This window comes from Lutra lutra, chromosome 1, assembly GCF_902655055.1.
Source record: "Lutra lutra chromosome 1, mLutLut1.2, whole genome shotgun sequence".
NCBI lineage: Eukaryota > Metazoa > Chordata > Mammalia > Carnivora > Mustelidae > Lutra > Lutra lutra.
Genome location: NC_062278.1, coordinates 95,216,178 through 95,243,636, shown reverse-complemented (window position 1 = coordinate 95,243,636; position 27,459 = coordinate 95,216,178). Strand labels below are relative to the sequence as shown.

Sequence of the window (27,459 nt, the reverse complement as noted above, 5' to 3'; positions counted from 1 at the left end):
CTGTCCTTTGTTATATTCCCACAAAGACTACAGAGTATGCTCAAGACTAAAGTAGTATTTGCAGCAAAGTTAAACACTATTTCTGTATGATAACCTGAGTGAAAATTTCAACCCCCAATATAATTTCTATCTCTAAAGCAGATCTGTTGTTGAAAAGTATCCTGAATTTATTCATCTGGAAAGAAAGTAACCTGAGTATGGACAAGCAACTCCAGCTTTCTTTTCTTCCGCAGAAGAGTAGGGGGAGCTGAGGAATCACCTCCTTCACCTGTGTCGTCTGCTTCTTTTTTTAATGCAGGGATCTAAGATTAAGCACAGTGCTTTTTTCAATGATAGTACGTGGCAGGAGGGCATATCGGAACACTTTCTTAGAGCAGCACTGCAACACATCTGTTCAAGTGAATCAGTTACCAACTCAACTGACTCATTTCGCGGGGATAAGAAATTCAAAACCATCATATGGATTGAACCACGTGATGCCTTTGCCACTAAAAATATTAATTAAGCTTTCGTTTTTATCCCCCACCGTAACATCTGTTAACTCACATGTGGCATCCTCTGAAACTTCTGTACACTGAGAATCGTAACAGTTGAAAGGTCATATGACCAAACTTCTTAAAGTTTTGAAATTTGGAGGGACTATTTCTCTCTTTCTCTCTCTTTCTCTCCTCAGTCTCTCTCTCTTTCTCTCTCTCTAGAGGGGAAGTCACAAGCATATTTCTGAGTATAATATAATTTTATATTGGCAAAAAAAACACTGCTGTTTTCAGATTAAAAGTAAAAGAAAGCAAAGCTGAGTTATGTTAGCAGGGCTTGTAGGGAAATAACTTCAAAAGCCCACTTTCCAAATCAAAAAGTGAATGTGGGTACCATGCTATACATGTTTATCAGCGCAATTTATTTGTTTGTTTTAGTTACCTATTGCTGTGAAATTAATGACTCTAAAATGTAGTGGTAGAAAACAACACATTTATTATTTTGCAGTAGCTGTGGGTCAGGAATCCAGGAGCAGCTTAGCTGGGGCCTCTCGTTCAAGACCTCTATTGACCTGGGGCAGGAGCTGTGTGCAGTGCCATTTTAAGGGTTGAATGGGGAGGAGCCACCTTCAAATTCCGTAGCGTGGCTGTTGACAGAACTCAGAAGATTCATTTCCATGTTCAATCACTCAGGCCTCTCTGTAGGGCTGCCTTTGGACATAGAGGCTGGCTTCTTCAAGAGTAGGGATTTCAAAGAGAGAGGAAGACAGACAGGCCCACAGATGTGACATTCATCATGTTTTCCATATTGTGTTCATTAAAAGAGTCAGTAAGTCTAGCCCATGTCAGAGGGGAGGGCATTACACAAGGACATGAGTGCCAGGAAGCAGGGATCATTGGGGACTATCCCTGAGGCTGCCTGCTACAGTTTCTTTATTTTGAATGTAAATTTTAAAATAAAAATGCATTCTCATTGTTAGACATTTAAAACGTAGAAGAGGGTATGCAGTCAGTTTCCCTCACGTCCCTGTTACTGGGCCCACCTTGAGCAAACTCCTAGCAGTTCCTTGTATATTCTTTCAGAGACTTTCTGTCAAATGGGAGGTTGAAAGGCACTCCACAGGGACAAGCAGAAAGCCACTTTGATCTTCCCTCCCTCCCTCCTGCCAACTCAAACCTGCTTGCAGAGATAACTCTACCCCACCCCTCTGGTGAAATCTGAGGTGGGCAGTATGGCTTTTCATCTCCCTCTCAGATAACCAGGAGTTATTTTTAGTCATAACATAGTTCCATGTCAGAAAGAAAATGCTGAGTAACAGTCACTCTGAACTTAAAGGTCCAAGTTTCTGTTCTTCCCTAACTTGGTCCTTCTTCAGCCTAGAAGCCTGAAATGAGAAAAAGTGGGGGCCCTGCCGTCAGCGTCTCCTTCTCCTTTTTGCACTTCACCACTTTTTCTTCTACCTCCTTTCAACTTCTGGAGGTTGCCTTTGTCTCTTTCTGGATTGGGGGATGGGCAATGAGTGAAGAGACATAAGGAGCTCTTTTATGCAATACAGGTTCTTTTGGCTTCTTCAGAGATTTCCACATGGAAACATCCAACTGTAGCTTTTTTTGGTGTTTGCAAATTTTCTCCTTCATTTAGCATTTGCTTCCAAGGATACACCTCCAGCCACTTCGCTCTGAGGTCACTTTAGGAAGCCTTTCAGGCAAGGTCTCTAAGAGCTCCAGGAGGGCTGGCTTCTCTCCCTCCCAGCCTCCATCTCATCCCGGGAAACCCTCACACACCTTTCAGAATGTCCTAGACTCTTTGGAAAACTGATTAAGACCATTCTTGCTCCTTGAGAGTTTTAATTTCTCACGCTATCTCGTTCGATTTCTTTAGGAATTGTTATATCCTGGGAACAAGGGATGCCTAATGTATTATCACCCCAGGAATTAAAATCCAAAAGAGGAGATGTATCTGCTGGTTGATCAATTGCTTGTTTTGTATTGGTAGGAAGTGAAAGACTTTTCTTGTACAACATACTTTCCATATGCTGAGATACCTTTGAAGACAAAATGGTGACAGTAGTTAAGGCTAGAGATTCTTCCAGTAATCCAACATACTCTGCTTAGCCACAGAGGGCAGGGAGGTTGAGGTAATTTCAGGCATTGTCCATCTGTATAGTTGTGAGGGACACAGTTCTAGGACAAGGTGGGCTTTTTCTTTCTCTCAGTAGCATACAGTGTTTATTACTGTAATACTAGATATCAAGGGGGTAGTAACTTCCAAATTCCCATTCCCGGGTCTGCTGTGGTTCATCTGTGTATACCAGTATTTTATTCTGAGTTAGTCCACCTCATCCTTTTCTAACAGTCCTGCAAGAGATCCTATAGACACACCATTCCATGTTTACTAATGGCCAACTGGTAACCTCTCCAAGCCCAGGCTGTAATTCTTTAGACGACTTCAGCACATAGCTAGCTTTAATCTGGCTTAGTGTTGAGACATAAACACTGCCACTTTGGGCCTCAATGCCCCAGTATCATCCACTGGGCTCCTACACAAACCTGACCCTCAAGGGGACCCAGGCGATTTCTATGTTGTTTGTATTATCATAACTCAAACCCAGCTTCTTCCATTCTAATACTATCTAGGTTCTCAAATTCCAGTAACTCTTTCCTCTCCTATCCCTTTCCTTGTATGCCTTGTCCAGGTCCACCTTCTTAGTTTCTGGTTTTCTGAGGGGGTCTCCTTCTTCTTAGCAGGGCTCACTATAATGGAATTTTGCCCCTGCTTCCCATTTTGGAGATTGAGACTTTGTTATCTTATCCATTGATGAATTCATGCCCACTCACTTCCTGGGTCTTCCAGATGTTACCCAGAACCTTCCAATTCTGCTACTTTAATTGGATGCCTGGAAGTTCTCAATTCCGAGGACTCTACAACTGTTCCATTTGGTGGAATGTCTGGCATCAGTCAGACCTTCCGCCACAACTCCTGTGGGAGCCCTGTCCTGTTATGCAGGCAGAAGGAGCTTGGACATTAGAGCTCAGCTGGGCTCCATGGAGGCACTGAGACATGTCAGGTGGGAGCCAAAGAAATGACTACAGCCCTCAGAAAATGATTTGGGGGTTAATACTAATGGCAAGTGAGAAGACTTGGAGAACATAACACTGTATGACAACTATAGTCAAAGGGGGGGGGGAGAATGACTTGGAGTTAGCCACATTGTAAGGACCAAAAGAAAACAAAACAAAACAAAACAAAAAAAACTAAATGATAAATTAAAGCTAAAGAAAATCAGGTTTGAGAAAAAATTCTGCAGTGTCATTATAAAGTATGCCAAGAGATACAGTATCCTCATTAAAGAAAACTAAATTATTTAAAAGTGAATATGGGGTGCCTGGGTGGCTCAGTCTGTTAAGTACTGACTTCAGCTCAGGTGATGATCTAAATGTCCTGGGATCAACCGCACTGGGCTCCCTGCTCAGCAGAGAGTCTGCTTGTCCCTCTTCCCCTCCGTCTGCCTCCACCCCTGCTCCTGCACTCTCTGGCTCTCTCTTAAATACATACATACATACATACATACATACATACATAAAATCTTTAAAAAATGAAGACCACATTGTACTGATGTTAATTTCTTAGTTTTGACAAACGTGCCACATTATGTAAGATGTTAATGTTAAAAAAAGCTGGGTGAATTCTCTGTAGTATCTTTGCAACTTTTCTATATCTAAAATTGTTCCAAAATAAGAAGTTGAAAAAAAGAATACCAATGGAAACATGAAAGTATTTACATGAAATAAAGAACTTTTTTGCCCTAAAATTTTTAGGCAGATAAGAATGGTTTTTGAAGGATATTTTCAAATCTCATTGTACTTTGCATAAAACAAGCTTTGTAGAAAAGTGCAGTCCTGTATAAATTCTGGGAAGAATTAGCTGATGCTTCTTGGCTTCACTTTTAGGAAACTCATTCTTTCAATAAATAATTTTTGACCTATTTATTGGTCTTGCATATACTAAGAATACATCAGTCAACAAAACAGATAAGTATCTATGCTCTCGTGGAGCTTACATTCTAGTGGGGTGGGGGAAATCAATGATAAACATGAATATAATAAATGAGTTATATTGTATGATCTATAAGTGCTAAGGAGGAAAAAAGAGCAGAAAAGGGATAGCAGAAGTATGCATGGGGGTTAGGCTGTGTACACTTTTAAATAGGGTGATCTGAGCAAGCTTCATTAAGCAGGTATGTGGAGCACAGATGAAGGAGAGGAGGGAAGAAAGCATGAAGATATCAGAGGAAGAGCATCTCAGGGAGAGGGAACAGCCCTAAGGTGGAGCGTGCCCACACATTCAAGCAGCGTCTAGAGGCAACTGGTCAAAAGCAGTAACTGCAGGGGAGGGAGAGTACATAAGTAGAAGATGAGGTCAGGAATTTAAGGATAGTGGTGGGTGGAGAGGAGCACAAATAATACAGATATCTTTGGCTTTTCCTCTAAAGGAGATGGGGAGCTAAGGCAGACTTCTGAGAAGGGAGACATGATCTGTCATGTATTAGAAGGATCATCCTTAACTGCTTTGTGACTAGAAGCTGGGGGAGGCAAGGGCAGAGCAGAGAGAACAGAAGGCTAAAGCGGTAATCCAATGACAGATAATGGAGCGTTAGTCCCAAATGAAGCAGTGGAGATGGCAAGAAGTAGTGAGCTAGAGTTAGCTTGTTCCAGTCTCAAGAGCCAGTTGAGAAACTCCTTGGAAGTTTGCAAGCCAGTTGGTAAGCATGGCATTATTAGAAGTTAAATTATGGTAAACTTACAATTAAATACATTATATTGAAAACTCGAGTAATAAATGCTCAAAAACTCATCACTTCTTGTTTTTACTGAATTATTTTACTATTATTAGTTTAGAGAGTGGCTGTGCACATGCAAGCAGGGGGGGCAGGCAGAGGGAGAGGGAGAATCTTACGCTGACTCCACACCCAGCACAGAGCCCAACGTGGGGTTCAATTTCACAGCCCTGAGATCATGACCTGAGCTAAAATCAAGTTAGACCCTTAACTGGCTAAGCCACCCAGATGCCCCATCCTGTTTTTTATTATTATCTTTACTCCTGAGTTCATTTAGGTCCCTTCATATAGAGAAAATATTTGCAAATGGGGTACTGCTGTGTATTTCTTCCCAATTCTGTATTCAGTGGCATTACATTAGGAGTTTGTCAGTCAGATTGGGGTTTTTGCCCTATAGAAATGAAATGCTACAAATCAGCGTTCATTTTGTGTTTGAAGAGAACTAGTTGTTAAGCATTAACCAGCACACCACTGCTTTGTGCCTTCCAGCTATAGCTAGGAACGTGTACCACTACTCCATCCAAAGCTTTCGGGTTCCCTTGCTCCTATCATGTCCCCACCCACAGAGGCAATTTTTCATAAAGAGGTCAAATAGGTATTGTGCATACTACAACGGGAGAAAAATTAAATAACAGATTTCTCTTAAGTCTCATACCATTAATGCATATTTAGTTACAAGAACTCACCATACCTGTGATTGAATCTTTAGTGCCGGCCCTAGCTTTAATCCCAGAGTGCTTCGGAGATGCTCCTCTGTGAGTAACGGCAAGGTTTCCCCATCAATTGCATGATCTTTAAATACCTTATTAAACACAAAACATGTTAACTTTGTCTCTATGCGTTTTTTTAAAAATTCTTGTTTTATATATAGGTATTTAAGTTTTGGAGGAAACATTAAGACTGCTTGAGGCTGACACTAAATATTACAAAATTTCTCACTTTATATTATTCTCTTTCCTGTGCTCTGGTGGCAAGTTGTCTGTGTTCTTTCATTACTCTTAGAGCACATTATAATTCTGTTTATGGGACTCAAGTCCATCCTGGAGTAGGTATTATTTGAGGGCAGGTCAGTGTCTTATTTACCAGTGGCCCTGTAATGCCATGGCTGACATGTAGTAGATATCCAATAAATGCTGCTGGACAATTCAATGAATGCACAACAGACTGAGTAAAGGGTTGTGGGTAAAAATAATGGCAGACAAATTTCACTTCTCACATAGACAGATACAGCCTTTGTCCACTGCCTTGGACGAATGGCAAGGGGAAGAGAGATCATGCTGGTGAGAACCATCATTCTGGGCCTTTCCGGGGACCCTCTCTATTCTGACTGTGGAGTGGATGCCATCATGCCTTCCTTTCTTCCAGAAACTAGGAAGGATGCTGGTGGACAAAGATTCCAGACAGATAAAAAGGTGAATCAAAAACTCTGGGCAGACTGGCAGCACTGAAATTTCATGATCTCCAGCTTCAACCTGCCCAGCAATCCTTTATTTACTGATGTGATCTGTTTTTTCTATTTTCAAGCTTTCTTCACACTCTTCAAGCTTAAGACCTTACAGAATTCTCCCTCATTTTTAGCAGACCATATAACTTCCTAATTGAAAAAGGAAGGAAGGAAGGAAAGAAAAGGAAAGCAAAGAAAAGGAAAAGAAAAGAAAGAAAGGAAAAAGGAAGAAAGGAAGGAAGAAAAAGAAAAGGAGAGAGGAGAGGAGAGGAGAGGGGAGGAGAGAAGAGAAGAGAAGAACTTCTTTGGGGCACCTGGGTGGCTCAGTCGGTTAAGCATCTGCCTCAGGTCAGGTCACGATCCCAGTGTCCTGGGACTCCCTGCTCAGTGGGGAGCCTGTTTCTCCCTTTCTCCCTCTGCCCCACTCTCCTGCTTTGCTCTCTCTTGCTATTTCTCTCTCTCTCAAACAAATAAATAAAATCTTTTTAAAAAACCCCAAAACACCAAAAACGAACTTCTTCTAATTCTGCCCAGCAACCTAACCACAGATGTGCTCCTGGCTGCATTTGACATTGTTGACCACTTTTTCATGAAAAATGGTCTTCCACTTTTTCATGAAAAATGGTCTTCCTTGCCTTTATGAGGCATCTTCCTCCTGGGGACTCTTTGCCTTTCCTCCCCAGTCACTACTGAGGCTACCATTTCTTTGTCCGAGTCCTTCTGTGTTTGGGTTTCTGAGGCTTCTACTTTAGGTCCTCTTAGGTTTTCCTGATTTACCTCAGTCTTTGGCTTCAGTGAATGTCTCTCTATGCCAAAGTCTCCCTGAGACTTAGAAGCTGAATCATGCTAATTCTGCCTTTTAGATAGTTGTTTTTTTTTTCTTTTTAAGATTTTATTTATCTTATCTCTTTCTCTCTCTCTCTGTCTCTCAGAGAAAGAGCAAGCACACCAGTGGTGTGGTGCGGGGGCAGAGGGAGAGAGACAAGTAGGCTCCCCAAGGCCTGATCCCAGGACCCCGCGATCATGACCTGAGCCGCAGGCAGATGCTTCACTGACTGAGCCATGCAGGCGTCCTAGCTGGTGTTCTTATCTACCCATCCATCTGGTGCTACCCTGGGTCTAGGGCTTCCCCACTAGCCTTTCCACCTTCAACCTGTTTTCATAAAAGCAACCTAAGTGACTTTTCTGAAATAAAAAGCTAGGCATGCCACTCATGCTTAAAACCTCAACTACCTTCAGGATAAAGTCATAAACCCTCACAGGGTGTCCCCAGCTCTTGGTGACCTGGCATCTTCCCCTATTCCAGCCTCCTGTCCTGCCATTCTCACCTGTCCTACCTTGGTTCTCTGTGCTGCCAGGGACTACTCTCGAAATCCCAACTGTGCTAAATTCTTTCTGGTTCCTGGCCTTCTCCTGGAAATTCCTCCTTTGCCTCACTTCCACCTCACCAACCCCCTCAGTAGGTAAACTCACTGTCAGACGCCTCTCTCTTCGGGGAAGGGATACATTTTCAAACCCAGGCAGGTTGGCAGGCAGGGCCTGACCCTCAGCTCTGGTGGTAGAACCTGGCCCCAAGGCAAAGTTGCAGAATTTTCCACTGTCACTTGGATGTTCCCTCCCCCCTCATTCTCAACACAGTAGTTGAGGCCAAGAACACCCTATAAACATACACATAATTTTAGTGATTTCAGTTATTTTTAGACAGAGAATATTTTACCGTTGAGTCACCTAGAACAAATAAGAATCATTGAATACTACATCAAAAATTAATGATATGTACTGTACAGTGACTAACTGAACATTAAAACAAACAAATAAGATGTGTTGGAATGTCTCCTGGACATCCCTGAACAAGTGAGCTACCAACCCTCTTTCTACATCTATTTAAAAGAACTCATTCACATAGGAGCCTCGGGTTCTAGTTGTGGTTCTTTTCTCCTGGATTTCTTTTGATACCTGCAGGAGGCAGGTGGTGGGAGGCTGCTGTGTAGCCACCTAAGGCAGAGATGAGAAAGAGGACAGGGTTGGGGGATGTGGGGGGAGGACAGGGAGTGCAACTCCGGGGTAGCTCCAGGCTGTGACATACTAGACAAGGGATTTAGTGGCAGCTGCACCTGAGCCGTGCTGCTTTGATGCTTGTTGCACTCTGTTGTGTCCAGGGACATTCTCTCTGTTTCTGCACACTGTACTGTCACTGAGCATGGCGGGTCATGCCCAGCAGGGCAGTGGCCTTCCTGTGGCTGATTTTGCCAGCAGTCCCAGGGAGGCAATAGACTAACGAGGAAGCGAGAGCAGAACTTGATCCTAACCACGTTTGAGAAACACCTAGAAATAATTGTACTGCTTCTCAGGGTGGGGAAAGGAGCACTGAAATCCTGTTGGTGAGAGATGATGAGTCAGCCAAGTTTGGGGTACTCGTGTTTATGGGACCTCTATGTGTCCACAAGAGGACGTGGAGGATGATAAAGTATGAAATGCACTCGCGGCGACATTTATCACAAGAGTGGTTATTATCAAGAGCACTTCTATGTCTGATTAAGAGCGATGAGGGTTCAAATAGATTCTGTCCACCGGAAGTCAGAGATCACATGTTCATTACACACAGGGTTGCTTACTTCTGGCTGTTATCAAAATTTCGTAACTTTCCTAGTGGTTGATGAGGCACTTGATGCATGGAACAGATAAATTTAAAAAGTGATTACCCCATGCTGAATGACTAGTAACACAATAATGTTATACTTGCTGAATAGGAGAGAACAGGACAGGAATTTTCATCAAGTATGCAAAAAGACAAGGTGAGTGACTTGAAGAATACAGCTTGCTTCATAAGTAAGCTGTGGTTCTGTTCTCTTGAGGAGCCTCTGATAGAATGATGAAATTAATGTTTATCAAGTACTTATAAAGTGTGAGGCCCTCTTCATGGCTTACAACAATCCTTTCAGAATATATTATACAAGTATACCCATTTTACAGATGATTAACTGTGTACTGAGAAGATAGGCAACTTGTGCCAGGTCACATGTCCAGAAAAAATGAAAGCCAGGATTTGCACCTGTACTTTCTGGTTTCATAAGCCATACTCTTAATGACTACACTAATTTTTCCATAAGTCCCATAAACAGAAAAAAAAAAAAGAAAATGTAGAAGAATTGACAGCATTACAATGAAGTAAAAAATGATCACAACACTGAGACCCGAAAAAAGTTATTTTTAACATCCGTTAATTATGTTAAATTATAATGTCCTTTCCTTGCTTTCTTTTCCTTTAATATATAAACCAAAGATGATGACACCAGATTTACTAGGCAAATTGTTACTTAAAATTGTGTTATTATATCACTTGCAGGGATGCCTGGGTGGCTCAGTCAGTTAAGTGGCTACCTTTGGCTCAAGTCATGATCTTAGGGTCCTACATCAGGGGTCCTTGCTCAGCAGGGAATCTGTTTCTCCCTCTAGCCTCTGCTGCTCCCCCTGGCTTGTGCTCTCTTTCTCTCTCTCTCTCAAATAAACAAATAAAATATTTTAAAAAATAAAGCACTTACAAAAATAAAATTTACGTATGAAAATATAGCACTGACATAAACTCTAAAAACTGGCCAACCTATTTCCCCATATGAGTGAAACTAGTCTTTTTTCCAACTGTCCTGACAGTTCATTATAACTAAAAAAAAAAAAAAAATAGTATTTCATCTACCAGATTTAATTATCTGTGTGTATGCACTTTTGTATGTTGCCCCAGCATACATATAGGATTTTAGAATAGTTAACTTATTTTTTCAGATCTATTGTCCTGTTACCCTTTTCAGAATGAAGAATATATTTCTATTACCTATTATGAGTAGCCTTAAACTTCTGGCACAGAAGTGTGTACCCCCAAAGTATTTGTTATACAGAAGACTAGGGAATGTAGTAGACATTTCTCCCTGTTTTGGGATGTTTGTCCACTGAATCTTTTAATTTGGGGTGAATTCCAACCTCCTGGGAGTCTTGATAGAACAGAAACAAGCCAGACAGACATGGCTCTCCCAGCCTCCCCTGCAAATGGGGTGTGGGGACTAGACCCAAGCTCCACGGATCCCAGGCTCCTGTCCCATCAACCGGTGACATACGAAGGGGCAGATTATTGGGAATTCTCTCTGAGAGAAAAATACATGTTCAACAGAACTCATTAGGAAGGAAATATATTTCCTATAAGTGTCTTATTTTCATGAAAACACTTCAGTGTTAAGTCACCTGAGCATAGTCTGAACAACCTGGAAGGCCACTAATGAAGTTGTACACGTCATCCACAGTCCATTTCTGAATATCTTCATCCAAGGACATGTTTTCCCCAATTGTAGCCAGTGGGTGTGCTCCTTTAAAAATGGAAAGGAAATTATTTGGTGATATAAAATTTCCAGGGAAAAGGGGGAAGCTAGGAGTACAGTTTCATGTACGGTTACCTTAATTTCCTCATATTCTGTCTATTATCACAGAGGGTCCCTTTAGGTCCCTATAGATCTCTGTATAGGCTCCTTAAAAGATACTGAGAGACCGTTTCTTCCCATCCAAGTACTAACCAGGCCCAACCCTGCTTAGCTTCTGAGATCAGATGAGATCGGGCACATTCAGGGTGGTATGGCCATAGACTGAGAGACATTTTCTTAAAAGTTGAGTATCTCCTTTCTTTTTCTTCCCCTAAAGATCTTTAATGACAGCATTATCATAAATAAACAAAGAAGTTGCCGACTGCTCTGTTTCTCTGCAATTCCAAGAGACATGCCATGTGGATTTCATTCTCCAGATGAACACTATCATGTTCTATAATGTTTTGTGATTTATCATGCTTTCTAGGTGACATGGGAATTTAGATATGTATTCAAAAGTGGCAGATTAATACTTTGTAAGGCAAGAAGTTGGTTCAGTGACCACAACCCCCTCCTTTCCCCCCAAATCCCAGTATTTTAAAATATTTTTGTCTAAAGAAGTTCTAGAAAACTATTCAGTGTGTGTTTGGGTGGGGTGGGTAGTGTGCTAATGCTTTTAGGTAAGAAGGTATCACCACAATAATGGGCATTGAAAGTTAATGTTTCTGTTTCACTGTCCATAGTTTTCTACAGTTAAATACAGGGGAGATAGAATTCATACTTTAAAGCAAGAAGTCCCTCTACTGTGTGTTGAAAAAATTAGCAGCCAATGAAATTAAAATTTTAATTTAAAATGCTGGTAGGTTTCCCCACCCTTCCTCACCCTTGCCTTCCTAGCTTTTGCTGAAAATTCTCTCTATAGCTACACAGGAATAGATAAGAATGTCACTAATATGGCTTTAGTGGAGCTAACATAATAGAAGTGACTTCAAAAAGACATAGTTCTCAATAGGACTAAGAAAAGAGAGAATTAAGGAAACATGATGAGTATAGAGCATTATGGAATAACTTAGGGATTGGTGACCTGTGGCTCATTAGGATCTGCCATTGGCCTCTGACACCCACCTGGCAGAACTGGTCGAGGAATTGGAGGGCAAACACCATTCTTTTCCCCACAGGCTGAGAAGCCCTGCTCTGAAGGCTTCTCTTTAGCACCATCCCAGGAGGCCTTTGCTTCTAGAGGCGCACCATGAGCTCCCCAAGGTTTTCTATGGGAGGGCTCAAGCTCCCCACAGGTGTTGGCAAGAGCTGTAGTTGGCTTTTCATTGGTTTCACTTGACTTCTGGTCGTTGAGAGCTTCATTCTCTGGTTCCTTTGCATATTCATCCTCTTCATAGGAAATCCCATGAGTCTGGCCTAAGAGTTTTTCTTCTACTTGACTTTTGGAGCTCTCAATATCGCTGTCTAGAACTTTCTGATTCCCTGTACCTCTCCTGAGACGACGACATTTCTGACTCCAGCTCTCTAGAAAATGTGGACCAGTTGCCACTAGCGTAGGGTTTCCCTGAAGATTTCTCAGGGTGCTTCTGTGAAAATGCAGGTCACCAGCAGGAAGCATGCTTCTGCCATGGTAGGGGACTGGGGCAGGTGGCACACTGGAGCCATAGAGGAATGGTATCCCTAGGCCTGCTAATCCCTTGGGGTTCACTTTTTCTATTCTCCTTTGTTGGTAAATGGCATGCATTTCCATTTCCATCCTAAAAACAGAACAATATATTTCATACACCTGAAGAAAACCATTAGAAATACAGTCTTAATGGACCTCCGCCTTTTCTGAGATGGGACCTTTGCTTTTCCTGAGTCTTCACACTGCTTATCTGAAGTGTGTTGGGTGGAAACATGAGCTCCCCGAAAATTCACTGGGAAAGAGAGTTTGGAATAAAGATCTGAGGGTGAGAGGTTTGGTTCAATCTCTCAACGGAAAGGCAAGGCCAGTTTTTAAAGCATTAATTCTAATAGGTCTGGCAAATTCAGCAGGAATGGGGATAACATAGCAGAGGGTAGTTTCTTGCCAGAGATTAATCCTCAAAGAAACTAAAATTCTGGAAAGAGGTTTTTAAACCCTGTACTATAATCACAGTGGGACTCAAGGCAGGCAGTAAGTCAATGCAAGTCTCAACTGTTATAAATCAATGCAGCCGGCAGGGGTTGTGTAGGAGGACTTGTTGAGGGCTTTGCTTACTTTACTTTGCTTATTGGTTATCACCTGGACCCACTGGGGTTTAGTGATGAGAAAACTGAGGATAATGCCTTCTTGCACACCAGGGCCATGCCCTATCATTATTGCTGTCTTTTCTTTCCAGTTGCTACAGTAGAAGGCCATTGTGGGGGGCCACTGACGTGGGGCTGTCTGGGCTCTGCTCACAGAGTCTGAAGTGGAGTTGGCAAGCGTGGCTCCTATGTTTGGGCAGAATTGAAGTCATTTAAAAGAGAAGGGCTGATATGAATTTCAGAGGCATCACAAGTAGGCATTTTAACTGTCAGGCATTGTTAAACTCTTATGATCTACCTGCTTAGCTTCACTACATAATTTCCAATCTTTTTTTTTTTTTTAAAGATTTTATTTATTTATTTGACAGAGAGAGATCACAAGTAGACAAGGAGGAAGGCAGAGAGAGAGAGAGAGAGGGAAGCAGGCTTCCTGCTGAGCAGAGAGCCCGATGTGGGACTCGATCCCAGGACCCTGAGATCATGACCTGAGCCGAAGGCAGCGGCTTAACCCACTGAGCCACCCAGGCGCCCCCATAATTTCCAATCTTGCTTTTAACCAGCCTGAATCTATGTTTGTATATATTTCTTTTTGTAATATTCTTGAAATACTTTTTGCATATAATCAGAAATCTATCAAATATACGTAATATAATATGTGTATGATTAGGGTATGTATAATATATACAAATAAACAAATATAACAAATGAATGAGTGTATGTATACAAAAACTATCTCTATCTCTGTCATCTAGCTATCTTTCTGTCTACCTATCTTTCTGTCTATTTATCTATGTGTCTAAAACAAATGAATAAACAAACAAGTGAGTGAATAGAAAATAAATAAAACAACACTGTGATGTTACCTGGCAGTATGCTGCCTTTGAATCATTTCATTTCTTCTGGCCATTGCCTTTATGGATTCAGGTGGTAAAATGCCCCAACCTTAAAAAAGAAAACCATCATCTCACCCCACAAACAAATTAACAATGTTTATTTTAAAATAATACAAAAAAAATTTAATGATTTAAAACAGCATCTACAAAACCCTCCAGTAGAGTACAATGTTGGAAACAGTATCAGATAATTGCTGTTCAGCATTTTAGGGTCACTTTGGTGATGGAATGATAAATACTAGATAATTTTATTTTTCTTTAAGTATGGGTCTCATGATTGGTGACATTTTCCTGCCATACTTCAAAAAGGAAAAAAGATTAAATGGGCTGTGGATCTCTTCACTTCTAGCTTTTGAAGTAAAAATGGATAACTTTTTTTTTTTTTTTTTTTTTTTGCTATAAGAGAAATTAGTTGACCTTAAAAAAAAAAAGTAAATAAGTGCTTCTTATGCATCAAAATGTCTGGAAATAAATGCAGTGATTTAATGGGTAGGATATAAAGCTCTCTATGTAGACCTATTTGTGTATCTGAGGAAAATAATTTTTCCAAAATGTTTTCAATGATGTTGGGTAGAAATTATGTTCTTTGTGTAGTCTTCTAAAATATCTTGAGATAACAGCCACATCACAGATTTGAAGCTTATATTCTTGCTTCGTAACTTTATCCTCTATTGACTTTCTTCTTTCTCTGTACTCCTAATGCACTTAGTGTCTATATGTTGCTTTTCAAACCATCTATGGTAAAGGGAAATGTTTTTCTCTTAAAATTTCTACCCATCATGGACCAATACCTTTAAAAATTATAACAAAATGAACTTTTATAAAATTGAAATGAAAACAAGGACAAATACAAGTGAAAAAAATTACTAGATCAATAGAGAATTACCCTGTCAAATCATTGCAAAGGTTTCTCTATATATGTATTTATTTACACAACCTCCTCACAGACCAGCACAGGTCTACAGAACACTCTTTAACATAATAGACACCCAAATTGTACTTATTAAATATAGTTTTGTTCACTGATAGTTTTACATATGAAAATCTATTCTCCCTAACAAGGGGATTAGTATCATGCAGGCTAGAACTGTTTCTTGTACATACTTTGTACTAAGCTAGAAGATCTCCTTTAACTCCTATTAATAACCTATCTTGAAATAAATCATTCTATATCTTTTTAAAGGAGATTATTTGTCATTTGTAAAATTCAAAGATTAAATGAGGTGACCTCTAAAATCTTCCTAACTCTAAAGCTCTATATTTTTATAATTCAGTGGCTTCAAAATATTCTTCTTTAGGGAGCCGGTATGCATGAAACTTTCAACCCAGGAGGTACTGGCAAAGGATACAGAGAAAGTTCTCATGAGAAGTCCAGTAGAGAGGGCATAGTTCTAATTACCTGGATTCTAGGACCCTCTGAAATTTGGAACCATCAAACCTATTTCAAGTTTCTTTCTCTTTCCCAAATAGAGGACATCAAACTTAGTGCTAGTCCAGCTGTAATAATCCACTCTACCTAACATCTAGTTTTTGAAATAGATTTCTGTCTTAGTTTCTGTTTTGCTAACTTACTTAGTAACTCAGTTTTTGTAGAACCCAGCCCTTACTTTTCCCTTGCTCACTCTGCTACACATCAGCCTTGAGGCAGGAGACCTGACCTATGTCCCTGAGACAGGTGGTCAACTTGCTTGTGTATATCCAAATATTGGCAGCTTCTGGATTTTTTATCACCAAGACAGGCTCTCTGAGTCAGCAATGAAACTATTTCACTTGCCTGTTTATGTGTTGCCTGTAACGATGGGCTATAGATTTACTGGGTGCTTGCTGCCAGAAAGGGCTTTTATCTGGATCAGCTGTTGGGACAGCCTTTTTGGTCCTTGGATCACTCCAGGGAGTGTGTCTAGTTTCATATCTGGCCCTGGCTTGTCTACCCAATCCCACCGTAATGGATCCATGCACAACATGTTCAAATCCAGGCAGGCTGGTCTTTACCGGCCCTGACACCAATGATACTTCTTGTGTCAAACTTTTCACTCACATTGTTCTTGTCTACTGAGAGTTGTTGGAACTGGAGAGCAAGGACAAACAGAAATGCACGAATATAGTTTTGGGGAGATAAGATACATCAGTCTGATCTTCAGTATTGTGAGGAAATTCTCACTTCCTAATCTCTCTCAAGCCCCCATCCAGTCATGTTTTCACTGATACCACTCTACTGACTGCTCTTATCAAGATCACCAATGAACTCCTCTTAGCTAAATCTAGTCATATATCGTTAGTTTTCATCTACTTGGCACACTTCACATAGATGCTCTCTCTCTCTCTCCTTACAACTTCTTCCCTTGCTGTCAAGGCCACCAGGCTCTCCTGGGCTTCCTCTCACCTCACTGGTTTCTCTTCCTGTTTCTTCCCTGCTTGTTCCTTTTCACCTTTTGGATCTTTTCTGTGTCCTAAGAATCACCCTTTTAACCTCTATCTGCACTCGTTCTATGGGTGATCTCATCTAGCCTCATCTATGCTGATGACTTCCAAAATTATATCTCCAGGTTGTCTCCAGAAGTCCTTTCTGGGAGTTAACTGCCTTCCTGACATCTCCCACTGATGGTCGGTTAGGCGCCTCAAACATAATAGGAGCGAACTCTGCCTAGGACATCTCTCCACCCCAAGAACTCTGTTCCTCTCACACTCTTCCTCAACACAGAAATTCTGCCTTTCCTATTGCTCAGACCAAAATTTTTGCTGTCCTCCTTAACATCTCTCTCTCACACAGCTAATTTCTAAACTGTAAGAAAACCTGTTATTTCTACCTTCAAAATAATTACAGAATCCAACCACATGTTGCTCTTGAACTGTCACCACCCAGGGCCAACCCCTCACAATCTTTTGGCTATTCTAATAGCCCATTAACTCCCATCAGTTTATCCTCAGAACTTTGATCCTATCAAGTTTGTCCCAGACATAGCAGCCAGAGTGATCCTGGTAAAATGTAAGTCAGACCACGTGCCTCCTTTGCTTGAACTCCTCAAAAGCTTTGCTTCTTACTCAGAATAAAAGGCGAACTCCCACAATGACCTGTCAGGACATAGACAAACAGCCCTAAACCCCTTTAATTCTCAGATCTTATCTCCTCGTGACCTCCTTAGCTCCTCACGTGTAAGATAAGACAGATAGTAATAGTGCACCTTTTCATGTTATTCACCAGTAACTTGATGGTTGGAAGAGTTAAGTAACTTAAACTCAGGCACACAGTGGCAGAACCATGATTTAAATCTAGGTTGCAAGTATAGAACCTACAGGCATTACTGCCAGAGTTCTGCCACCAAAACTTAGCAGTAAATTTGATGGCATGATGGCAAGCATAAAGCAGCCACCCAGGTCACAGTTGCTCCACAGACTGGAGCCATTTTTTGCCCATACCTGAGTAGACACGATTAGACAACATGTTCGGCACATTTGCATTTGGTAGAACAGAAGATCCAAACTGGGAAGGAATGCAAAACTGTCTTGGGTCGGGAGGAGCTACGGTGGAAGGCAATAAATCTCTAGGGGAAAAAAGATAAAATGAAAAAGTAGATAAAATGATGTTGGAATAGTACAAATTTCCCATTGTATAGACAGTGAGCTTTTTAAATTGCCAGACAGAATTCTATCATCTCTTCCCAAAATGAAATGTAAAAATCTTGCAGCCTCTATTGGTTTAAGTAGAAATGTGGTAAGAAAGAACTACTAAGGAAGGACTGACTCAGCTGATAGCACAACAGATAAAGCAAGAAGAGAACGTTTTAAAAATGTCTGGAAACAAGATCTAATCAAATCAATACCGTTCTCTGATTTCCCGTGACCAACATACCGCTTGGACCACTACATTCTTTCCTCATGTTATGGACATACTTTGGATTGGGTTTTGCCATCTGGGGTCAGGGTTTGACTACCTGGGTGACTATTTATTTTGCCAAACTTCAGTGGTCTCAAGAAATCCAAATTTATTATTGATGCTCCACGAACAACAATAAACAATGGATATGACTTTTTTCTCAGAATGTCAAAATATGGGGAGCCTGAGTGGCTCAGTTGTTAAGCACCTGCCTTCAACTCAGGTCATGATCTCAGGGTCCTGGGATTGAGCCCCAAATCGGGCTCCCTGTTTGACAGGAAGTCTGCTTTTCCCTCTCCCGCTTCCCCTGCTTGTGTTTCCTCTCTCGGTATCACAGGGCAAGTGCTCATCAGCTATGTGTTGAGTGAATATATCAAGCAGTTCTCAAATGGGAAGTGTCAGGAAGTGTGTTGACTGGACACTGCACTGGACACGAATCAGGGAAATAACATTAGTCAAGAAACAACACTGGAGTTATTATTATTTGAAAAGTTAATGATCACCCATTTTCTCCTCAGAGCAGATTAGTATACTGGAAAGAAATACCTGTCCGCCATTGGAGGCTCAAATGGTGAAGGAACCAGTGGCATTCTCTGCTGCCCTGATGCTGTCAACAAAGGGTTCATGGCCATCATAGGATTTATCATCAATATCTCTCGCCACTGATGGAGTTCTAGAAGGGATCAGATAGATATGTTAACGAGTAACTCTACTTTTTGTGAACTATTAGAATTTTTCTTGAACACAATGAACACCTTTTATATTTCCCCCACATTTGGGGAGACTGCTATAATAAGCTTTAAATTACATAAAAGCCCCTCCATTTTAAGCCCCCAGGTACAACTGTAGAACTTAGTCATTTATCCGTTTGTCCTTGGAATTTGTTAATGAGCCCACAGGAAATACCACATCACACTACAAGCAATAATAAAATTAAACCAGCCTTGCAAGATTCTGGAAGTACCAACCTCCTTTTTTACAATGTATTTTGATTTTTAAAAAATATTTATTTATTTATTTTAGAAAGGGAAGGAGCAGAGGGAGAGAGAGGGGGACTCAAGCAGACTCTGCACTGAGCACAGAGCCTGATGCTGGGCTCCACCTCACCACCCTGAGATCAGACCTGAGCAGAAACCAAGAGTTGGCTGCTTAACCAACTGAGCCACCCAGACGCCTCCCCGCTTATTTTTATTTTTATATTCATATTTCAGAGGTACAAATGCATATATTCTCCCATATGTTCAATCTTCAGAAAAATATTCTTATTTAATTGATAAAACAGAAAAGAAGGGGAAAATCTTAATGGCTAAAAATATATCTAGTTAGAGTGGATACAGGATAAGACCATATTTAATTAGAACAAATGATCAAGTTATATCCAAATGTACATAAACACAAGGATTCATAACTTTATCTGCAGAACCTAGTGATCAGAAAAAGGGACCATTGTTTAAAGGGTAACATTTTGCTTTACATCTTCCTGTTAATTATTAATGTCCTTTGAATAATTTTAAATATTAAAGAAGTACTAGTCAAGCAGATCATTTTAGCTTCTCTTTCCTTCATCCTCAATTGTCACTTAAAAAATTCAAAATACCTACAATTATCTTTTATTTTTTAATTAACTTTCATATTTTAAAAGATTTTATTTACTTATTTAGAGAGAGAGAGCATGAGCAGAGGGAGGGGCAGAGGGAGAGGGAGAAGCAGACTCCCCTCTGAGCCTGGAGCCTGACGGAGGCTCGATCCCAGGACCCCAAGAACCCCAAGATCACCACCTGAGCCAAAGTTGGGTGCTTAATCGACTGAGCCACCCAGACGCCCCTTGTTTTTTATTTCCTAAGCTTTTACTTATTCATTTCAGAAAGAGAGAGAGAGCTGGGGTAGGGGTAGAGGGAGAGGGAGAGAATCTCGGCAGACTCTGCTTTGAGCGCAGAGCCCGACTTGAGAGCCCTCCGACCAGGCTCCATCTGATGACTCTGAGATCATGATCTGAGCAGAAACCGAGAGTCAGGCGTTCAACTGACTAAGCCACCCAGGGACATCCCCTCCCAAGCTATGTTTTTAGTAAAGAAAATTAGGAAGAATATGTTCTGCTTTTCAAAGTAGTGATCTTTCTTTTTTCCTTTCTCATATGTATATTCGATTTAATTGTCAAACAGCTCATACGCTCATATAGTTCAAAAACCAAAACTGCAATGGTATTGAAATAAGCAATCACTTCTTTAGTTTCTTTCTAAACCTAAATCTACTGATCAAGTCCACAGTTCACATAGCAATGGCTTTTGCCATTCCTCTATTTAAAAAACTTCTTTATGTTGATTTATTTTCACTGTATTTCTGTCAGATCAGTATCGTTTCCTTTCTGATAGTGGCCTCAGAGAGGCTAGTGACCGGTCAGGATTAGAATAAAAATACCTGCCAGGTGCTAGCCAGCCGTGGTGAGAACGCCAGCAAGGAACACAGGCGAGCTCTGTGTCAGACCTGACTTGGAATTCTGGCAAGGACCCTGTTTGTGCCGTGAGATCTCAGGTTCCCCATGGGAGGTCAGGAGCACAACCATCTTCTCCCACCTTGTTTATTTCACAGAAGAACAATGTGGGGCGCAACTTGGTGCTCCTGAACTTTGATTGGTGTCATAAATGGTCTCCGGCAGAAGTTTGAATGTACTCATGAATGAGTGAGAATCTTTAAAATTAAAAAATATCGTGTTTATCCTGCATTTTCTGTGATGTTGGAGACAAATCAGGAGGAAAGAGAGGAGGAGAGGGAGAGGTAGGTGAACTTGGAAGGGGCCCAGGGGGTATGGAATAGGGCAGCAACAGTGTCTAGTGCTGAGGCGGCGATGTGGTTACCTTCTGATGTCATTCCATTAGAGAACTGGTACAAATGCCTTTCTTCTGGAGTGCCAGGCTCACCAGGCATAGGCATATTTCTACGAGGTTCTGTAGGGTCCATTGTCTGTAACAACACAGCAGGATTTTTTCCTCACTGTCAGGCACACATTTAGTGAAGTAAGCAGGGAACTCAAGGCCATTGGGTCAACGGGGACGAAGAAATGAGGTATCAGAGACAAGTCTTATCTAATTTAAATCTAATTCGAAGCCCTCCTTGGTAAGATAACCGTTCTGGGTCCTATGGTCCTTAGGTCCGGCTTGCTTTCTTTTTGAGATGCCAACCAAGGAGATTGAATGTGATCTATAAAATTTTGTTACACATCTGATAGAGTGATTTATTATTTGTTGAAACAATTCTCCAAGTTCTTACCTAAAATGTAAGTTATTTCCAATGTCTAGAGAAGTATCCCTAAGCCACAGAGGTCCCCAGGAGGGAGGAGTCACTGACGTCTGCTACACCTGAGTGTTCTCGGCTCCACTTGGCTTCCCTAGTTCCTTTTCATCCTCACACATGTGAGCAAATGCTTTTTTACTTACCACCATCATACTTATGGGGCCCAAATTTTCTTTTAAAAAATATCATTGCCTAGTGCTATAGACTTTTTTAATAGAATTTTTATTGCCCTCTCCCCAAATTCCTGTGTTGAAACCTAATCTCCAGTATGATGGTCTTAGGAGGTGGCTCTTTGGGAGGTGATTAGATCATGAGGGTGTGTGTGTGTGTGTGTGTGTATAAAAATCATATAGAAACTATATATAATTATTAAATTATGTTTAATTGATAAATTAAAATCAGTTAAATTATTATAGATTATATAAATTATATATAAATCATAACCAAATTAAATTATTAAAATATATTACATAAAAATAAATATTTTATTACATATAATATATTTATTTTTATGTACTATATTATATATATATATTTTTTTTAATAAGCTTTATTTTTAGAGCAGTTTTAGGTTCACAGCGAAACCCAGCAGACAGAACAGGGAGTTCCCATTTATCCCATTTATCTTCCCCTGCCCCACGGGCATGACCTTGCTGACTAGCAGCAGCCTGTACCAGGATGGTACATTTGGGAAAGTAGCACCATCAGTGAACCCACACTGACACATCACTGCCTCCAAAGTGCACAGTGAACCTTAGGGCTCACTCGTAGTTTTGTACATTTTATGATTTTTGACAAATGTAAAATGATGTACATCTGTCACTGGTGTGTAATACAGAATAGTTTCATCACCCTAAATCAAATTATATTTCAAAGCAAATGCTATCAGGAGACTTCCAGGGAAATATTCTGGGGTTGACCAGATTTTTCCCTTCATCAGTAAGGTACGTGCTTGAGCTCCAAATCTAGGTTTCTACAAATTTACCATTTGGGGAGTCATGGGATCAACCCATACGTCTTTTTTTCCCCCCCAAGATGACATTTTAAAAACTCACAAGTCTTTAGATGTCACCTTTCCCATTTTCAGGGTATCCTCTTCTATTTTTAGAAACATCAGACAACTTGTGAACCAAGGTCACTTAGGCACGGCCGATGAAATGCTCTTGAGTCCACATGCAGACGGGGGTAGGCACTGAGAGTGCAGTGTGTCCGGTAATCCCAAGTGCGCTAGGGGACCGATGCTTAGGTTTGCATTCAGGAAGGATTTTCCTGACCCAGAGCTCTAATCCTGGATGCCCAGCACTTTAGGAGGATGAGGACTCCCTAATCTCTGTCTTCAGACTCTTACCCTCAGCAAACCCCTCCGGGCAGCACACAGACGACTTAGCCAGTGCTGATTCTGTCTCAACTGATTAGGGCAGTAGTAGTAAGACATGAACTTCATGAACTAAAGCTCTTGCCAAATCAGCAGATACTTACTGAATGCTTGCCTTGTGCTCAGGAGCCAGGTGTCAGTTTGATTCTATTTCCGTCTCTTGTTGGCTACCCCGTGACCATTTATTAAAGTTATAACTCTGGGGGCACCTGGGTGGCTCAGTGGGTTAGAGCCTCTGCCTTCGGCTTGGGTCGTGATCCCAGGGTCCTGGGATCGAGCCCCAAGTCGGGCTCTCTGCTCCGTGGGGAGCCTGCTTCCTCTTCTCTCTCTCTCTCTCTCTGCCTGCCTCTCTGCCTACTTGTGATCTCTGTCTGTCAAATAAATAAATAAAATCTTAAAAAAAAATAAAAAATAAATAAATTTAAAAAATAAAGTTATAACTCTGTCTGTGGTAAGTTTTTGCATTTGAAGGGCGGGTTAGTAGAATTAAATGTTTCTATAATTCGGAAAAAAAATAAATATAAATTCTTAAAACTAGCAGGAGATATAGGGCTCTTTTGTTTAAGGTACAAAACAATCCTTAATAGCTTCATACATGCTCTGGTCCAGCTGTCCTACATTAATGTGGGTTCTGAACAGCATTTTAATGCTAAAGCGTAATTCACACTTTTTAAAGTATATTTTCAGTTTTTAAAAATAATAAATGGAAAATGTTTTTTTAAAAATAGGCCAAGCAGCGACATAAAAGCATTTCATTATCAGCACCTATAGCAGAAAAATTTGCTGTGAGAAGAACAATCATGCTAATTTCTCACAGTTACAATTAGAAGTGTGAAAAGTCTATTTTTATATCCAATAAGAAAAAAGTTTTAAAAAATAATTACGTAAAATAGTGTGTAAAATGTAAATAATTGAATTGATATCCAAAATACATTTGTTAATTGAATAAAGCCTAATGTAAGACTAGATGAATAAATTGACATAAAATAGAATGTTTTTAATTGTAGATATACATAATTTCCTGAGATGACAAGGGAATTCTAAAATTATCCAAGCTCGTTTCAAGTGGAAGAAATACTTATATTTAAAGTATATCTTTACCCCAAATGTGCATCATGGCCATTTAAAACAAGACAAATGATATTGCTCCTTAAAATCTGAGAAGCTGATGTCACCTTCGGCCCCATCTTTCCTCTTCTGCAAGGTCTCTGACCATTTCTGAGGATTTCATCCTCCTGGGCATTCTGGCTCTGAGTCTATGCACTTGTGGGTTCCCCATTTGCCCCATGGCCCACCTTCTATACCTGTTCCCCCATCACTGCTCTACATGGACTCTGAATGCACTCCATTTCTCTCAGTATCCACATAAATCCACCCACACAAGGCAAATGTGTGCATAGCCAACTTTACCTAGATGTTGGCCAATTGGAGGTGAGGTGGGAGGGAGCAGAGAGTGTTGTGTCAAAAACAACTTAAAATTGGACATTAAATTCTCCACTGTAAAATACTTCTTTGAGGAATTTTGACATTTCAGGCCCAGGATTCTCGTTCTTTTTCTCGGCATTCTCTCAGCAGGTCCCCCAATAATGCTAACATTCCTCCCATTTCATTTTGCAGAGGACCTCTAGACCACCCTCCTGACTCTGCTCAGAGCCTCTCCTCAATGGACCTTTGACTCTGGGTCTCTGCATGTTCCCTCCCCTCCCCATCCTCGCCAAGGGTAGGGAAGAGACTTCGAGACTTCTCTTCTACCTGTTTGAATTATGCCACGAACATCCCACTTTAGAAGATAGCTAGATATAGTTTTTGTTCTAAATAACCAGCCTTGCTCTGTTACACCAGCCCCGTCTAAATGAAATGAGTTAGCACCGCAGTGATGAGCAGTACTGCCACCAAAGGCACTTAATCCTGAGACACTTGGCAGCGGCCCTAAAATAAATTTCACTTTTCTGAAAGGCATATAGCTTTAGCACTTTGCTAAGTACACCACATCACAATGGGTATCCTGCGTCAGTGAAGACTGATGATGTGTGTGCTGCCCTCACCTCACCTTTCTTTTGCTCTGGAAGCTCATTGTCATTGCCGCCCTCCATGCCTCCTTGAACTGTAAACTGCTAGGCACATTTGCAAGTGTAGTAATGAAAAAGACTAAAACCTTTGTCATTGTTAAGCAAGTAGAAATGCTGTCATGTCTTCACTACTTTGATATAACTTATGAGCCACTATAGTTTGAATAAATCATGTTCACTTTCTCTAAGGGATTGGGAGGCAAAACCCATCATATATAAATTTGTATGAGAACCAAAGTGAAATTGAGCAGTAACCATAGAACCGACCTGAATTTTAGATATTTTAGGTAGATTGTTGTTAAGAATGAGTGAAGAGATATTAACATAGTGGTTTTCATGATGATCATGGGTTGTTCCTCAATTTTTTTTTCTATAAATTTCTACTCTGACATTTCATAGTCCATACATCATGACAATTTTTGGAATGTAGTTATCTGCAGCAATGAAAGGCCATTAAAATAATAATGCATAGTAAATGTACAGTAGCAACACAAAGAGGCAGGGACTTAATCTATTTGAAGATGAGAAGACATTTAAGAAAGTTACATACAACTTTGAGCTAACTTTATTTTAAATAAACTTCCCTTTACTTTTACTTAAAAACAAAAACAAAAACAGAGTATGCCAGTATTTATTTATTTGGCATGGGCAGTATATCATTAGTTACTCTTTAGTAACTTCAGCCAAATAAGAATTTATTAGCTAACATCTTGTTAGCAATAATGAAGCCAACAAAATCTATAGATAAACCTGAGCATTTCTTTATAAAGATTTATTTTTCTGAAGTCTAATGTGTTTTATTTTTATAATGTGCCCAATGATTTTGGCAGGAATGGTGTTGATGGTATTTATACAAGATTATTTCCTTACTTCTCCATCGGGCATTGGATCCATATATTTGCATTCCTTTTAAGATAAAGGTATCCTTTTATTTTATATGTGCAAACATGTTACTAAAAGCAACTGAGTTTGGACTAATTAAAGTGTAGCTGTATATACTTACATTCTCTGTGAAGTCCTCCTTGTTTTGACATTGCTCATGGAGGAACCATCCCAAGACTCTACTTGCAGAAGGTAGTCTGGCTGCAGACTGAAAAGCACGTCTGACAACTGTTTCAGAAACCGCCTTAATTAATTCACCTTGCCTTAAATACGAGCTCAACTAAGTTGATTAGCCCTATTTCATGACAGAAACGCTGCCCTCCGATATCCCCTCTACAGATAGGCGAAAAGACGCTAAGCCCCAGGAAAGTGCACTGCAGGGTACATAAACCTGTCTCAGAGTTTAGCCTTTAGTTTAATCCTTCCTTAGCCTCTAAGATGCTTTGTGGGCATTCGCTTAATGCTGCTCTTCAATTTGACACAAAAGGAAAATACTAGGAGAATAGTAAGTTTTCTTTGATGGGAATATGACCTATATCATATTTCCAACAGGTTCGGAGTGGGAAATTTCCTTCGCAAGTAGAAAAAAAAAACAAGTTATTTTTCACAGAGCTGCAAAATTAAACAAAAGAGGCAGTCTATTTAAGGAAGATCCTTCTAGAAATTGTAGCGTACTTTCTGATAAGAAGAAAGCCCTTCACAGTCTGTGTGAGAGCTGCGATCTATATAAAAGAGAAAATACGGAATTTTGAAAATGTGATCTGTTTTATTTACTAGTGAAACATTTGTAGCTTTGAAAAAGAACACCAATAATTTTTATTCCTAAAAATTTGCTAATGAAAAGTACAAGATAAGAATCCAAGACAAAAATTAGAATTAGGTTACTAGTAGTGCTTTAGGCTTCCTGTTTGAAGATAACTTGCTCCTTTGTTGACACACATTTTTTTCCTCTAAGATTTTATTTATTTGAGAGAGAGAGCACATACAAGTGGCGGGGAGGAACAGAGGGCAAGAGACAAGCCGACTCCCCGCTGAGTGGGGAGATGGACTCAGGGCTCAATCCCAGGACCCCCAGATCATGACCAGATACTTAACTGACTGAGCCAGCCAGGGGCCCCTGTTGACACACATTTTTATCATTGGCTGTTGAGGTTGCTAAAAAAAAAAACCTCATGGGATGTACTGATTTCACTTTGGGGTTCTTTCTCCTGAAATGGCAGTCAACACCAGAGATTTACATGACTAACAGACCCCATCATGTTTCAGGCCAACCATTTGTGAGCTTGACAACCTGCCCAAGTCATTGAACTTCTTTGAGCCTCAGTTTCCTCATCTCAGCAGAGTCTCATAGAGTTTCTCTGAGACATGAAGGCAACAATGTAGACAGAATATTTGGATAGTTCCCACTAGGTGTTAATTATTATGTTAGGGAATGACATTATATGGAGTCCTCTGTTGAAGAGCCCTGGGAGAAATTTTCCTAGGCCTTCAGTGTTAGGAATAAGAATAATTGGGATTTTCCCTGAAAAAACCAGCCAAAACAAAATATCAAGAATCATTTATCTAGTGAATATCTTTCTTTGCACTGGCCACCAAGGAAGCTCAAAGCCAAATTCCTGGCCTGCCTTTAGTCATGCATTTTATTTTATTTTTATTTTATTTTATTTTATTTATTTAAGAGAGAGAGAGAATGAGAGAGA

General features: G+C 40.4%; 1 protein-coding gene across 1 annotated transcript; it reads right to left on the bottom strand.

Moving 5' to 3' along the window:
- Window positions 1-2,323: 2,323 nt before the first annotated feature.
- On the bottom strand, window positions 2,324-18,774 carry SAMD7 (sterile alpha motif domain containing 7). Its single transcript, XM_047730155.1, has 7 exons — window positions 18,689-18,774; window positions 17,686-17,810; window positions 14,239-14,317; window positions 12,230-12,861; window positions 10,992-11,113; window positions 6,006-6,116; window positions 2,324-2,521 (listed from the first exon to the last, which is right to left on the bottom strand). Exons 1-7 carry the CDS (start codon window positions 18,772-18,774, stop codon window positions 2,324-2,326), a joined length of 1,353 nt encoding a protein of 450 aa, XP_047586111.1.
- Window positions 18,775-27,459: the final 8,685 nt, after the last annotated feature.

What these genes read in the sequence shown, in the direction of transcription:
- SAMD7 (XM_047730155.1), bottom strand. Translation starts at nt 18,774, where the DNA reads ATGGCCATGAACCCTTTGTTGACAGCATCAGGGCAGCAGAGAATGCCA. An exon ending in TCCTCGACCAGTTCTGCCAG is followed by an intron (nt 11,114 to 12,229) that starts GTGGGTGTCAGA and finishes CCATTTTTAAAG; the next exon opens with GAGCACACCCACTGGCTACA. An exon ending in CACTAAAGATTCAATCACAG is followed by an intron (nt 2,522 to 6,005) that starts GTATGGTGAGTT and finishes TTGTCTTCAAAG; the next exon opens with GTATCTCAGCATATGGAAAG.